At 36.9% G+C, this 16,848-nt stretch overlaps 1 protein-coding gene across 1 annotated transcript in view; it reads right to left on the bottom strand.

Annotated features, from left to right (window-relative positions):
• CACNA2D1 (calcium voltage-gated channel auxiliary subunit alpha2delta 1) overlaps positions 1 to 16,848 on the bottom strand; it is a 412,683-nt gene that overhangs the window by 13,528 nt on the left and 382,307 nt on the right. Inside the window, exons 25-34 of the mRNA XM_080936313.1 lie at positions 9,907 to 10,004; positions 7,162 to 7,249; positions 6,678 to 6,740; positions 5,926 to 6,029; positions 4,975 to 5,061; positions 3,725 to 3,792; positions 3,284 to 3,322; positions 2,774 to 2,845; positions 1,045 to 1,197; positions 892 to 944 (exon numbers count right to left, since the gene is read on the bottom strand). Of these exons, the coding sequence (XP_080792439.1) occupies positions 892 to 944; positions 1,045 to 1,197; positions 2,774 to 2,845; positions 3,284 to 3,322; positions 3,725 to 3,792; positions 4,975 to 5,061; positions 5,926 to 6,029; positions 6,678 to 6,740; positions 7,162 to 7,249; positions 9,907 to 10,004 (825 nt within the window). The remainder of the gene's footprint in view (positions 1 to 891; positions 945 to 1,044; positions 1,198 to 2,773; positions 2,846 to 3,283; positions 3,323 to 3,724; positions 3,793 to 4,974; positions 5,062 to 5,925; positions 6,030 to 6,677; positions 6,741 to 7,161; positions 7,250 to 9,906; positions 10,005 to 16,848) is intronic.

The following is a 16,848-nucleotide window of genomic DNA, read 5'->3' on the forward strand; positions in this document are numbered from 1 at the left end:
AAACTAGTTATTGTTGTGTAGGGAAATTCACAGGATAGCAAACTCTTCTAGGCATCCGTGTTTATATTCACAGACAGCTGTTGTTCTCAGTCTTAATCAGAGATGTTCCTCCTCTTTACCTAGAATTACAGTGATTGCCAAGACTCTTGTCTCCTCAACGTTCTGCATAGTCTATTTATGTCCCCCTCTTGAGCTTAGGGAATACCATAGAAGAGGGGACTTAAAGAATCTAACAGCTGGAAAAGTGAAAGAAGTCCTCCAATGTGCTGTCTCTTGGGCCTGGCATAGCCATGGCAAACACACACTCATAGTAGCTGTGGTGCCTACACAAGGCCTGCAAAAGGCTGGAGCTGTTTGGAAACTAGTCAGGGTTAGAGTAGGAATCTTTGGGTCCCACCCATACATACTAAAGTATTGGTTGCAGACAGATTATGGGTGGAGCACTGTTACCTTCATATGTGTGCCTACTGGCAAGCTCATCAGGGGCTACACAGTTCCATATCAGTGAGTTCTCAGATGGCCCTGGTGAACTCAGTGGACCACAAACAAAATGATGTTAAGATGGCTAGGTGATTTTAGGGGGGAGGAAAGGCTCAGAGAAATGGGAATAAAGAGGTAGAATCAAAATGCATTCCATAGATAAAAGAAATCACCCAGGAACAAACGTAACTTAAAATGTCTCTGAAGAGGTTGAAATTTTCTCAAACTGGTCGGTATTTTTATATTAAAGAGTGGAAACATATGATTAACATAACCATTTAGAAATAATTAATATTTCTAACATGTTCACAGGAAAGGAAGGAATAATACCTATAATAAAACATACCTGTCAAAAAATATATTTTAATGACATTTTTCTTTCCTTTATAAGAGAACAAATTCTTGACTTACCAGGCAGCAGCAGTGGCCCACCAGCCAATCTGCAGAATATCTGTAATTGATGGCTATAAGATATAAAATATATATCGAGAGTTTATTATATTTGTCTACACTGGCGTAGGTGTCCTCATGAGAGGAGCTGGCTCAACTGCGGGTTTTACTGACCACATATGCTGAGCGATGTCCAGCCCCTTGCTTTGGTGCTGCCCCTGGATCACACACTGACTGATAGTCATATGATTTATTGAATGCATACAGTGATATATTAACCAGGTGTCTCATCATGCTTGGGTCAATCTCTCCAAAAAAACGTCCAATCTGGAAAAGAAAGATATTTGGTAGTATCAATTTAAAAACAACCTCAATACTTGAACTATACAGTGGGGAAAAAAACCCACTATATAAGAAACTGAAATAGAAGAGGAGTGTGTTAATTTAAGGAAATGACAATCTGTCTCTGCCAATGTTTAAGAATTAAGATTAAATTAGGGATTCAGGTGCTACTCTGGACTATTATATTTGTGGGAGCAATGGACACCTAACCCACTACTAAGCACAAGAAGGTCACAATTAGATGTCCCCTGATGAAAAGAATGGAATTAGAAGCAGGAAATGAAGCAGTTTCATCCCTCCAGTAAAAATGCCAAGAGGTAAAAGGACAAGGAGGAGGTTGCAACATGGAGGTTCCCAAGGACCAGCTAGACCCAGGTGGGGTTGATTGGCATTAAATAGCTATAAACAGTTAAGAATTGTATAAGTCTAATATCTTATATAGAAGGGCAGCTTGTATCTTTGTCTATTTGATATAATCTTGATATTTAGAGGGTTTATAGATTGAGGGTTGAACACATAAACCTGTATTAAAAGCTATTGGGCTGTATAGTTGTGTTTGTGTGGGATTTGGGGGTACAGAAACACCCCAGGGCAGAGGCAGAAAACAGGCGGTAGAAAACTGCCAAGGGAAGGGAGTTGTGCGAATGGAATGAGATCCAGTGGCAGCTTGCACCATTGAAAGCTACGAGAAGTGTGCTTGACTCCTGACAAAAATTGGGCCTGAGGAGTGATATTGGACTCAGCGTTGAAAGAGAGATAAAACATTTATATTATTTAATATTTACTGCAACAGAGAACAATAGTTAATAATGTTTAATTGAATGCCAGAAATCGACAAAAGGTACATTTGGTTCCCTTAGCTCACCAGACAAAATAACTGAGGTGGTAGATACTTTAACTGGCCTGACTTATAGTAATAACCATTGTTAAAACATCTTATATCTAGTAGCTTTCAATGGTAAATAGCACAAAAAAAGGCCAAATACCTTCAGGAGAAGTGAATAGTACTCTACATGAGGATGGGTAAGACTAAACTCACCCAGTGGGATGTGCCCTGATCTCAGAGAAAAGAACAATCATGAACTCCTAGCTGTGGAAGAGAAGCTATGCTTAGTCAGACAAAGGGCTCATGCTGGGGGTTCTTTGTATAAACAGAAAACCCAGAGATAAAGATCCAGAATCATTTTATGAGCAATTTTCAAATTTTAGTCTAGAGATTGTATCTGGACATATGATGACTTAAGACATTACCAACTGACTGTATTTAAAAAAAAAAAACAATTTTCTGAATTGTTTAACAAATGTCTAAACTGTTAAAAGAATGAAGGCAAGCTCATTTTATTTTGAAATCCTTAACTACCTGCTTTAATGGGAGCTCCTGCTATCTAAAAGTAAAGTCAATTACCAAAGGAGAGCTAGATTGACTGTTCATACTGCGTTGGCTGACATATTAATCACTTGAAGATTTGCTTTGTGAAGAAAATGAAACAAGTCATCGGTTTCTAAAAACCTAAGGGGTTTGCATCGTAGAAAAAGTCACTTTGGAAACTGAACTTTATACCTGATTAGTGTAATCATCATGATTGGCCATCAAAAGAAATCCACCATCATCGAGAATGACACAGTCCATTACCTAGGGGAAGAAAGTAACAGGTGTTAGGAAGGTCAACATGCTGTTCCATTACTTTCCCAGAGGACACAGATAATTTGAGAGTATATCATCAGCATTTAATTCATTTCCTCAACACAGGCTTCTATCAAGATCAATAGGATGCTTTGCTTAGAAACTTCCTCAAGAACAATTAAAGTTGAAGATCTTCAGAAGGCTCTACCTTTACCAATACTGACTAGAATATGGTCCACATAGACATGGCTCTTCTCTTTCCCTTGGTTATAAATATTTTCTGAAGAAGCATTGAACATATTCATATAGATCAGTTTTCTATAGAATTAACAGCATTAGATAAAAAGAAATTCCCTGGATCTTTTTAATTATAGACATGTCTGTTATTCAGTAACCAAGAGAAACAAATACACTAGAGTCAAATGTATTTTGAAAAAGTTTTCTTACATCACTGTTTCTTTTGCAGTCACAAACTGGACCGGCACACTAAAATAAATAAATAAATAAACAAATAAATAAATAAAGTCATTTCACATTTAAAAACAGTTAAATTTAATATCTAACTTCTAATAATGCAACAGCCTGGAATAATGTTAGCTAGATTAAATAGGATCAATTACATAATCATAGTTTATAAGAAAAAAAGACACTAGTTCCATTAAAATCAGAAAATATCTAACAATATGTATCTGCTTGAGCGTTTCAAGTTATCAAGCTAAAGTAGTTCCCACATTATTGCCTAGGAAAAGGCAAACACTGAAAACAGGGATTCCTACTGTCATTTAAGTGTAGTGACACTGGAAACTTACTTTTTCCATACACAAGGATCATATTTACTGATGTGAACATCGAGACTATTAATCGTATAACTTAAAAAAAAAATCTTACCGGATCCCTGATTGAAGTTTTGGTAAAATTTTCTATCCAGGAGTTTACATCAATTTTAATTCCCACAACTGGAAGAATAATGTAGATGAATTTGAAGTCATAATTGCTATAATAACATCTTCTCAATGTAACAGTTTACACAATTTATAAACTAGCCAATACATTTGCATTCAGAATAAGGTTTTATCCAGAGGCATAGCTTTAAGAGTCATTAAGTAGTGCTTGTAGTCTTGAAACTAAGAAATAAACAAGTGGCTCTCAACTTGTGGGCCTCAACCCCTTGGCAAACCTCTATCTCCAAAAAATTTACATTACAGTTCAGAACAGTAGTAAAACTATAGATTGAAGTAGCAACAAATGTAAATTTATGGTTGCTTTCACCACAACATGAGGTGCTATTTTAAGGGGCTGAAGACCACTGCCATAAACTGTATTTTACATTACAAGAAAAAAATTAAAATAATCATCACATGGCTGTCTAATTAATTAATAGTGTTGCCTAAAAATGATGTGAGTACTGGTCTTAGAAGTATGAGATCATTTGAGCAGTACATATAAAAGGTTTCTCTCACTATTCCAGTTCAAGCATCAGAAACATTTGTTGAAAGAGTGGACAGATGAGTGTATGAGATATTGGCAGGGAGGGGAAGAGTGAGCAGCTAATAGAACAAGTAGTAAGTGAGTAGGCAATCAAGGGAAAGGTAAATGCGCTAGGAAATAACAGTGCCTAGTAGTTGAACCATTGGCAGAGTAACATTAATCCTATGAGCAGACAATCATCTCCCTCTCTTCCATCTGGTCTCTCTAAGCATAACAGCAAACAATCCTGAGTCATATGGTGGAAATCTACACTATGCTCGATGTTATTTTATTGTATGCATTCACTAAAGCTCATTTCCAGTTCTCATTTGTACTGGCCTATGTTTTTGTTTGCTTGGTTGTTTTAATTTTTTTCCAAATTCTTGAACATTTTACTGACGTCGATCCAGCTCTAATTCTTTTCAGCAGCTCTGGAGTAGCCCAGTATATAGATATGTCAAAATAATTTCATGTTTAAATGGTTATAAGTATGTACAGCATTGGCACAAATATTTCATGTGTTTGAAAATAGGAGAGACTGACAAGATTATCATTGTTGGGTCAATCCCAAATTTAAGATGCTGATCTTCCCAATAAATGACTTCATCTTATAATGAAATGTCATGTTTTGTTTAACCTTGCGCACATGCACACATGATGTAGTTACTTACCTGCAGGCTTAAGAAGTTTTCCTTGGATATACAGTTCTACAGCTCTGCTTACCATAATTCCAGATTCATATGCACCAGGTCCACTTTCTAAAAGAAAAGGAAACAGGCTGATCTAGATGAGTTATGCTTCCAAGCCTTTGAGTGAAGCATTCCTCTTTTAAAGATGTTTCTGCTCCCTCTTTTCTTCCTCGATATACCAAGGGCATTTGAATAATCATGAACTGACTTATAAATAAAAAAAATATTTATTTGCTGACAGGAATAATTCGAGTTGATTATATCTACCTTCATACTATGATGGACATATGTCCAATCACGTGTGTGTGTGATATTTTCAGAATGTTAGGGAGGCTGCAGAGGGAAATGGTAGGAATGAGCACAGGGCCACAAAAGCAGCTTTGCCTTACATGAGATGTTTGTCCGTGGACATAACTGAAACCTTAAGGATTTCAAAGTCCTCATTTAAAAACGGGAATAATCAAACAACTATGTATACAGATGATGAAGGGCTGAACTAAAAATCCCCCTCTGAGGGGACCATATAAATTATTACAAAGACAGGCTATTAATTTCTATAGATAGCAAATTACACAATTAACACAGATAAGGTGCAATTCATCACTATACACGGGCCAATTTCATTCATTAGCCATGTTTGAAGGTACTAGTTGAAATACATGGGATTAGCCCCATATGTTTCTACTTACCCTGCATGCCTGCTAGAGATGCTAGCTCTGCATTTCGAGATGACCTTTTGCTGCACGTGAGTTCTGTTTCTTTAACTAAATGGGTGTTTCTTTTCTGTTTTCCAGACTCTTATACATTTCATATGCTTAATAATGACTGTTCCAGGCAGTTAACAAAATATATTGACTTGAAGGGTGAGAAATTAGGGGGAATAGTTTAACACATAGAAGGAACTGAGAAGGGTGAATTCCGAAGGACACTCACTGTTAAAGTAGGGCGCGGTGAAAACATAGTTATCATTATCTAGGCTCCGTTTGTAAAAGCTGTCCTCATATGTCTCTGGGTTTTCTTGCCAATTTTCTCCAGCCCTAGGGAGGAAATAGCTTTCATCATTTATATTCCTTAAGGTACATGATAACCTGAATTCCCTTTGTGGAAATACAGCTCTACAAACATGTCTCCCGGTTCAGGTATATCTAAGGAAGTCAGGTATGAATAGTGTAACTGATACCCATTACTGAGCAATACATCAGCATAATAAGGGTAAGAAAGGGCTGACTCCCTGTCACGAAAGGATGGAGAAGTCAATTAATGAACATTAATGAGCTTTGGTACCTACTCAGCCCACTGCAGGAAGTGTTCCTAAGATAGGAGAGATAAGCAATATGGAAGAACACCGCAAGCAAGGATGGACTACTCCGATGCTGCTGGAGGTCGTCATCACGCTCATCTAACCAGCTGATCTCTATCTACAAGGTAGAACTTCTCTCTCAAGCTCACCGACATTTTGTAACAGATATATACAGAGATGACAAGCAACTGCCATTGGAACATCCTATAATAATATTGTTCGGGCAAATGGAATACTTTATTAATATATTTTAAGCAAAACAGCAATTCAATATACTGACAGTGATCGGTTTCCCCAAAGAGTAGCTTCCTTACATGGCAACATCCAGAGCCTTGGCACAGGCTCTTGTGATGAAGTTCTTTTTACAGATGTCATGTGAACTTACTCTTTGGGATAAACTCTCGTAATCCCACCATCGGTCACCACGAAGCGTGCCTTCACTCCTTTGCTGAAAGTGGAAGAGAAAAGGATATTTAAAAAAAAAAAAGTCATGAGATGCTCAGGTAGGTGTTCGTAATACAAAATTGCATATTAAGACATACACACTCTCTCTCTCACACACACACAAAGCTAGGTTTTTAACCTATGAAATTAAACTCACACTGTTAACATATTTAAGAGTCATTTTAGAAGAAAGAAGGATGGGGTTGTCCTTTGAAGACTGACTGGTAGTCAGTTGGAAGACAGAGGACATCAGTGTATAGAGGAAAGCATGTATGACTTATCAACAATTATAAAATGATTTCCTGAGGAATCATTTCTAAAGCTAAATAACTTAATTTACGAGGGTCATTATACAAAAGTCTCCCAGGGAGATGTGAAACTGAAATGCAAAATATACACTTTTATTAACCACAATAAATACTCACATATTTTTCTGCTTACTCCAATAATTTTGGACAAGTTCATTTGTAAAACCTGCGTCCAGCAAGATTCTATTAATCAAATCTGTATTACCTACCACAGGAAAAAAAAAATGATTTCTTTAATTAAACTCATGTAGGGTTTTAATTCCAATTAATAATGAAACAAATATATTTACTATTTTTGAAATTAGCAAATTGATATTCAAGAACTTTTCTTATGAATTTGGTATTTTTAAATCATAGAGCTTGTCTTAAATATTGAGGCTCTGAATTAATTAGTATTACAAAAGCCGGTCATTTCTAAAAGAAAATGTTTTATCAAAAGACATGATTTCAAGACATGATAAGGAAGCTGTAACTATAAAAATTAACTGAAAATGTTGCCTAACCAAGACTTGCAGAGTGACAGTAGCAGTTGCTGTGCCAGACGGAGAGGGGAACTTTACATGGCCCCACTCATGATGAAAAACTACTGGCAAATAGTAACTTCTGAGAAAGAGATGATCATTCGTCTCCAGGGAAAGCCCTGATAGGATATCCAATTCTTTGTCATCAGCCCACATTCATATGAACAACTCTAAAGAGACACAGGATGCTGTGTGTGTGTGGCTGTGCTTGTATATATGTTTATATGTGTCTGTATACACACACATATACAGATTTATATATTTAAGATACATGTGTATATTTATATGTGATATATCTTAACTATATGGACATTCATACATATGGGGCACTAATAATTAAAAATATGCAGAAATGAACTTGATGGGGAGTAGAGTGGGAGGCATTGGAAAAAGGAAAGGGAGGGAAGGAAAGGATGTGAATACAGTGCTCATAGATGAAACTATAAAGAAAATATTAAATAAAAACAAATAGATGAAAATTCAGAAAGATGTCTGCAGTATGATATTTTAGAAAATAAAACATGATTGCCATTTTTATGTGGGTTTTGTTTGGTTTTATAGCTTAATATGTGGTTCCACATCATTTATTTTTACATATCACAATATATGCATATTATGTATTCACATGAATATATACGTATATATTCATACATGTATACATGTATGTATGTATGTGTATATATGTATATGCAATATATTCATACTCTCATATAGTATGATTAATAAAATTACCAAGAAAAACAAGACAAAAAAGTCCTGACTCCTTTCACCTTTTCTAAATAAGGAGAAGGTCCTTTATCTCTTCCACATTCCGAAGTGGAACATAACATTGTCAGACCGTAAACTGGGCGACTCAATGATTCCAATAAATGTCCATTTTCATGTTTGTTTTAGAGCGAGGGAAAGGACTAGAATTTTCCTATATACCACCATTCTAAACCTGGGTTTTGAATGCAGTGATATCAGTTTAAGAGTCCCAGCTTTCAGTTGCCATTTCTGGACTAAGTACAGAGCATTCTTGCCCACAGAGGGAATGGAAAATGAGGACCCAAAATCTTATTATTTTTGCCTCTCGTAGTTTGCCTGCTCTCAGGGTGTGAAACTCTGAGAAAATCTAAAGGTACTTCCTTCTCACATTCAAGATAAAAATCTTTCTGATTCAAATAAGGAATATACGCTCTTCACTAATATTGGACTTATGGAAGAGGCAGAGTTGAGATGGAATAATTCAGCTGGTTTTCCAACATAAATCTGAGTTGGAGATTTCAGACAGCTTTAGAAAGGTAACTTTCTGGTTCTGGTAACTGATAGAAGTGCTTTGTTTAGCCTTTTCTAGTAGAAGCAGTTGCTTTTTAAAAAGAGAAAAGAAAAAGGAAGAGAGAAAGTGTACGCCTCATTGATTTGTTTTCAAATTCTGTTTACTGAGGAAAATTGTGATGTGCCTTTGCTTTTTCTCTCTCATTTACCACTTGGATTTATCTGAATACGGAACTCTTAAAGCAATTTTTAAGATGAATACATTTTTTCTTATTAAATGTTTAAAAGTTCAGAACCTAGGTATCTGAGCAAAGTCTCAAAATAGTAATGGTGTAGATTTATTGGAGAGACAATTATGAAAATTGAAATTAATTTTTAAAATGTTTTTCTTCTACCAGATTTGCCTCAAGAGGTGTACAACTACAAAAGTATATATAATATATTAAAATAATTTAACTATTTTTATTTTATGTGCATTGGTGTTTGAGAATGTCAGATTCCTTAGAACTGGAATTGCAGACAGTTGTGAGCTGCCATGTGGTTGCTGGGAATTGAACTCAGGACCTCTGGGAGAGTAGCCATTGCTATTAACCACTGAGCTATCATCTCTGCAGTACAAAAGTATATTTTTTAGACAAAGTTATTTGTCATCAAACTAAGTCATAAAGAAAGAAAACTAATAGGTGATTACTATTTATAGTCTATCTATATGGAAACATAAATTTGAAGATGTAACACATTCAAAGAACATACCCTGTTTTTCTCTACATAGCAAGTACATTCACTGAAATGAAACTCTCCATTAGATGGTCAAACCAAATTTTCTAATTGTGAGAAGATCTAAGGTGAGCACACCACTTAATTACTTTCAAGGATGATATTGCTTTAATATAAAAAGTTAAGAACCAGTTTGTTGCATATTACCATTAAACATTCATCCAGTAAAAAAAAAAAAAAAAAAAAAAAAAAAGAAACAATCTACTAATAAGCGTCTGTGATTACTCTGAGACTTGATCAGATGAAGCAAACTGACCACTTTGGACACAAGTATCAAGTCAAGTACTATGGATACATATATACTTACAGGAAGGATTGTTTGGAGTTTTCCTATCAATAAATTCATTGAAATTTAAAAGAAATTCAGTGTTATTATCTGAAGGTTTAAGGTCATTGCAGTATTCCCTGAAAAACAAGATTTCGATATTTAAGGTATTAAAATCAAAACCTTACAAATTTACAGCTAGCTGAAACATAATTTATTGGGTGTATGGCTTTGCAAATGATTAATCTTAATAGCCCCATTTGCTTATCTCTGAAATATAACAGTCCACGGTTAGTAAACACTGAGATTGCAAGCTGAACATATCCTCTGCCCAGCCTTTGGAGAGTAGGTAATTAGTACAGATGTACTTACTAAAATATCATGGTAAATGTGGCTTTTATAAATGTCATTTAATAATTATGACACATTTAAAATATTTATTCATTAGAATATTAATAAGCTGATTATGTATCAACATACTTTTGCATAATAATCTGTATTTTATTATTAAAACATGAGAAGGTTTTACATATTTAAGACTATTTTAAATAACTGACTTATTTTGAGGGATATTAAGAAAATATTTCCTCAGAACAAGCTGTTAGAAAAGAGAGGGACGTTGGCTTCTCTATTTTATTTCTTGATGTTTTCGAGAGAGAGTCTTACTATGTAGCCCTAGAATTTGCTATGTAATTCAGCCCGGCCATAGTTACAGTAGGAAATATAGTACATTAGAGATGTCATGACCATAGGATGGCTGAAAGGTGTGAAGTGGATTTGGCCTGAGCCTACAAGATATGTGTGCTGTGTATGGTAGAGCCAGAGAAGCAGTGGGGGTAACTAAGCCCTTTGAAACCCAGATCTTAAGTGAGTCCTAAATGATAAACATTGAACTCTAACATTTGATTTGCACTCCTACATGTTTTTTTCTCCTTAGCTATAATTGTTTCCTAAATCATCTTCCTTAGACTAATAAAATATGTAATTTAGGTTTTGATTTTATAGTAGTCCACAGTTAGTAGACTCTGAAGTTTTACAGAGATCTTTTATCAAAAACCATAAAGGCAGAGTGACCTTTAAAATTAAACTATGTTTTATATTGTTATGTTAACATGGGATCTCAGGGATAAACAATGATTATTATCATTTAATAATCATGCATTTCTTTCAAGGTAACAGGGGTCAATTATGCTAGTTAATTTTTGCTAAGTAGACACTAATTAGAGTCACCTGGAAACAGGAAACTTCAATTGAGGCAATATCTCTATCAGATAATTTGTGGGCATGTCTGATGTGCATTATTTTTGGTAAAGATTAATATGGAAGGGCCCAGTTCACTGTATGCTGCACCACTCCTGGACAGGTGGTCGTGGGTTATATACGGAAGCAAACTGAGCAAGTCACTGAACACAAGCCAGTAAGTAGCCCTCCTCCATGCTCAGTCTCTGCCTTTAGGGTCCTTTGAAAGTTCTTGTTCTGACCTCCCTCAAAGATAAATTCTGTTGCAACAGTATAAGAAAAACAATCCCCCTTCCTTCTCTGAGTTGCTTCTGGGTTTGGTGTTTTATCATAGCAACAGAAAACACAATGGGATGATAAGTAATTCATGTAGCAATTCACTGTAAGTAAAGCATGAAGATTCAGCTTTCTAGAACCCACGTAATAATTCCAGGTGTGATGACACAGAGACGAGACAACTGGATCCTCGGAGCTTTCTAATCAGAAAGCTTGACTGGCTGAACTCTAAAACAATGTGCTAATGTGAGTGGAGTCCCTGTCTTAAAAAATGATAGCAGCCATGTAGTGAAAATGAGCCTTCACTGGAACAAAGGCCTCTCCTCCCATGGATGCCAGACAACCCCACCCTCTGTTATATATGCAACTGGACCCATGGGCCGCTCTCTCATGTGTACTCATCGGGTTATGTTTTAGTTCCTGGGAGCTCTGGGGGTGGGGGGTTGATTGGTTGATATTGTTCTTCCCATGGAGTTGCTAACCCTTTCAGCTCCTCAGTCCATTCTGTAGCTCCTGAACTGGGGTCACCATGCTCAGTCTGATTGTTAGTTGCAAGCATCCTCATCTGTATCAGTATGGCTCTGGCAGAGCCTCTGAGGGGGCATCCATATCGGGCTCCTGCCAGTAAGCACTTTTTAGCATTAGCAATAGTGACTGGGTTTGGTAGCTGCATATGGGATGGATCCTCAGGTGAGGCAGTATCTGGATGAACTTTTCTTTAATCCCTGTTCCTCTATTTGTCCCTTTATTTCCTCCAGTAAGTGCTTTGTTCTCCTTTCTAAGAAGGACTGAAACATACACATTTTGGTCTACCTTCTTTTTGAGTTTCATAAGGTCTGTGAATTGTTTCTTGGATATTCTGAGCTTTTGAGCTAGTATCTGCTTATCAATGAGTATATAACATGTGTGGTCTTTTGTGACTGGGATACCTCAATCAGGATGATATTTTTTAGTTCCATCCATTTTCCTACGAATTTCATGAAGTCATAGTTTTTAATAGCTGAGTAGTAGTCCATTGTATAAATGTACCACATTTTCTGTATCCATTCCTCTGTTGACCAGAAATAAACCCACACCTATGGTCACTTGATCTTTGACAAAGTAGCTAAAAACATTCAATGGCAAAAGGACAGCATCTTCAATTAATGGTGCTGGTTCAACTTGCAGTTAGCATAAAGAGGAATGCAAATCAATCCATTCATATCTCCTTGTACAAAGCTCACGTTCAAGTGGATCAAAGATCTCCATATAAAATCAGGTACACTGAAACTAATAGAACAGAGAGTGGGGAAAGAGCTTAAAACACACAGGCACAGGGGAAATTTTCCTGAACAGAACACAAATGGCTTATGCTCTAAGATCAAGAATACACAAATGGGACCTCAGTAAATTGCAAAGTTTCTGTAAGGCAAAGGATACTGTCAATAAAATAAAACAGCAATGTATAGATTGGGAAAAGTTCTTTAACAATCTTCCATCTGATAGAGGACTAGATATTTGTATCCAATATAGACAAAGAACTCACCAAGTTACACTGTGAGAATCAAATAATTCTATTAAACATGGGGTACAGAGCTAAACAAAGAAATCTCAACTGAGGAATAACGAATGACCAAAAAGTACTTACAGAAATATTCAACATCCCTAGTCATCAGGGAAATGCAAATCAAAACAACCCTGAGATCCCACCTCACACCAGTCAGAATGGCTAAGATCAAAACTTAGGTGACAGCAGATTCTGACAATGATGTAGAGAAAGAGAAATACTCCTCCACTGTTGATAGGATTGCAAGCTGATACAACCACTGTGGAAATCAGTCTGGTGGTTCCTCAGAAAATTGGACATAGTACTACCTGATGACCCAGCTATACTACTCCTGGGCGTATACACAAAAGAAGCTTCAACATATAACAAGGACACATGCTCTACTATGTTCATCACAGCCTTATTTATAATAGCCAGAAGCTGGAAAGAACCATATGTTTTTTGATATATCATACTCAAATTCTTAGAGTCTTCACTTAATATGTATTTACTCAGATCTACTGTACATAGGACAAGGGATTTAATACTGAATGTTGAATATTCATTAGAGTGAACACATAATAACTGAAGTAAACCAAATAAATAAAAAGTCACAGAACAGAGTGTTGGTTGGAGGTTTCCAAGATGAAGCTCGGGTTTAGGAGTTTGGGGTATGTGTATACACAGTAAAAAAAAAAAAAAAAAAAAGCAAGAGTTAGTAAGAGAAAGCAGGCAATGAAAACCAGCAAAAACAAAAGCCCAGTACTTTTAGAAATAGACTAAATACATCTGGAATTTAAAACAAGCATGGGGAAACCTTTTAACATAATCCAATGCAGCAAGTGATTCAGGCTCTGTGGCCTCTGATGTTTGTGCTAGGACTAGTCCCATTAAATCTACTGTAGTAGCCCTTAGCCTGTGTCCCGTAAACTTTTAATTGTCAACTTGACACAGACTAGAGTCAACTGAATGGGAAATCTCAAAGTTGATGGATTTTGCCCAGGTCAGTTTGGCTGGTGGGCATGTCTGTGAATTTATGTTTTCACTGTTAACTGATGCAGGAAGGTTCATCACACTGTGGGTGGGACCATTCCCTTTGTATGTCAATTTATTCTGTATCTACATAAGCAAGTCACTGGGAGCTGGCCAAAAAGCAGTGTTCTGGCGCAGTTCCTGTTTCAAGTTCCAGCTTAAATTCCTGCCCATTTTCCTCGTACAATAAACCATAACTTGCAATTGTAATCTAAATAAGCCCATTCTTCTCCCAAGTTGCTTTTGGTCAGAGTTCTGTAGGACAGCAACAGTAACTAACTAAAATGCTAGTGTAGCTGCCAGAAACAGTAATAAGAAAATGAGACTTTATGCACTTTAATAAACAGGCAGCCATTTGCAAGCTCCTAGTTTATAGTAAAGGGAACCACAGAGAACCTTGAGCCCTGGTGACAGAGCACTTGAAAGCTGTTGAATACAGTCCAGGTAATCACCATAACAATGCAGAGCCACCAGCTGGTAATTAGCCTTTGAGAATGATGCCTTTGCAGTTTAAGAACTCTCTCTAGTCACAGGATTGGAAAGCAGGAGCAAAAGGAGGAAATGTGAGATCCATTCATCTGTTGCTCTATGCACAAAAAGGCCTTGGCCTGCACTAGGGCAAAACAGCTACAGAGTGACGGAAATATACATAGATCCTAAGATAGGACTGGCAAGGAGCAGAGATCAGTTAGACATCAGCAAGAGGGAGCAGACCAGGACAACTACCATGTCTCAAGATGGTACGTTGGAAAAATTATATTTCCTTCATAAAAGCAACCCAAGTAGAGCTTTCCAAGTGGGACAAATATTTACAAGACTCCGAATTGGAAGCACATTGAAGAAATATCCCTGGTAGGCTTTCCTGACACATGAATGTCTTATGTGGAAATATGAGAATGAACAAAGACTGGCAAGAGATCTGTCCCACCCTCTACTGCAATGTCAACAAGCCACTTGTGCCTGTTGTTTCTAGCAGTAAGGACTGTCACATTAAATTTGGGAGACATCAATCATCCCAACTTGTAGGTGAGGAATTAATACATGGCTTGTGGTATAAAGATGATCTCCCATTAGACAAAAACCTAGTAAAGCACAGTTCTCAGCACCTTCACTGTAAGAGGTAGAACTGAGGCTCATGGGACCATCTTGGATGTGCAGCTGGAGGGGGCTAAAGAAATTAGGACAGTGAAAAAGCAGGAGAGACATGGAAAGGAGGATGGAGATGAGCAACTCTGCCCAAGGCACAAATAAAGGAGGGGCTGTCTCTCAAAGCTGAATATCAGCTTTGTTAACTGTGGTTTTTCAAAATGTTACAAATACTACCAATTTTCAAATAGTAGCAGAATTTACTAATTTTTATTTGCAGAAATTAAGGGTTAGCTTTGAATAATCTTAGGAACCCCTTTTTAGGTACTGTAAAAATTTTTTGTAAGTGAACAGCAGAAAAATAATAATGGAATCTTCTAATTTTTTTTACATATTTTAGCCTACATTAAAAGCAAATTAAATTGATTAGTAAGATATGTTCAAATAAGAATTATTGAATAAGGTTGGGTATCGCTAAGCATACTCAGAATCTCAGAGTTGGAAAGGAAGACGGGAGATTCTAGGAGCTTCTTTATTAGGCTAGTAGAGTTTTTAAGCTTCAGATTCAATGAGAGACCAGGTCTCCAGGAACAAGAAAGAAACAGAGTAAAAGATCTCTGGCCTCCATGGATGCACACGCTTACATACCTACATACACAAAAACATGACACACAGATGATGTGACACAATGTTATTACATACAATACACACACACACACACACACACACACACACACACACACACACACACACACACACACCCCACACGCACCACATGCATCATGAGGCCATACATCTTTCCTCCCCTTCAGCTGCATGAGACACCAAAATGGAAACAAACCAAGAGGGAAAACTTGACTTTTGAATCCTACTGTCAAAAAGATGCAAGAAGACAAAATGGTGGTGAATCCTCTGTTTTGAGAAAAGGCCTACAAACTTTGACATTGGACAGGACATCAAACTCCAAAGAGATGTAACCCACTTTTTAATGACCTCAGTACAACAGACTGTTGCTCCAAGGGCTATCCACTATGAGTTGTTCCAAGTATTTCCTGAAATTAACCAGTCTACCCAGGCTCTGGACCTAAAAATGCCTAGATGCTTAAGGTTGCCCTTAAGTAAGGTTGTACAGATGAGATACCAGGGGATGAAGAGAAAGAGACACTAGATATACACTGAGAAGAAAGCTGCTGGCAAGAGGAATGTCCCTACCAAGAGACCACCTGAGCTTAGATCTGGGGTCAAAACTGCAACCGCGTTGAGGAGAACAAACAAGCTCAGCTGGCAATGATGCGCAATATGTAGACCCCATAAAGCTGGTACGTTTTCTACCCACTGTGTTGCAAAATGGGGTCTTCTACTGTATCATCAAGGGGAAGAGGGCTAGGTTGGGATAGCTGGTCCACAAGGAGAAATGCAGCACCATTGTCTCACATAGGTGAACTCAGAAAACAAAGATGATCTGCATAAGCTAGTGGAAGCAATCTGGACCAATCACAATGACAGATACAACTGTCTGGTGGAGACAATGCCTTGGGTTCAGAATCAATGGCTTGTATTATTAACTTAAAAAAAGCCAAAGGCAAAAACTACCAAACTAGCTTGCCTGTTACATGCATACTGCTAAGTTTCCAATACACAAATATAACCAAAATGTGTTCTTCAATAAAAATTTCACCATCCAAACATTTGTGTCAAGTATATAAGCATATCCTTATGAGCTTAAAGTATTTCATATTTAAGTGTGTGGGCTTATATATATATATATGTATTTGTATATATTCTCACGAGATAATTATATATATGGAGTATCATTGTACACACAC

This window comes from Micromys minutus (assembly GCF_963924665.1).
Source record: "Micromys minutus genome assembly, chromosome: 23".
NCBI lineage: Eukaryota > Metazoa > Chordata > Mammalia > Rodentia > Muridae > Micromys > Micromys minutus.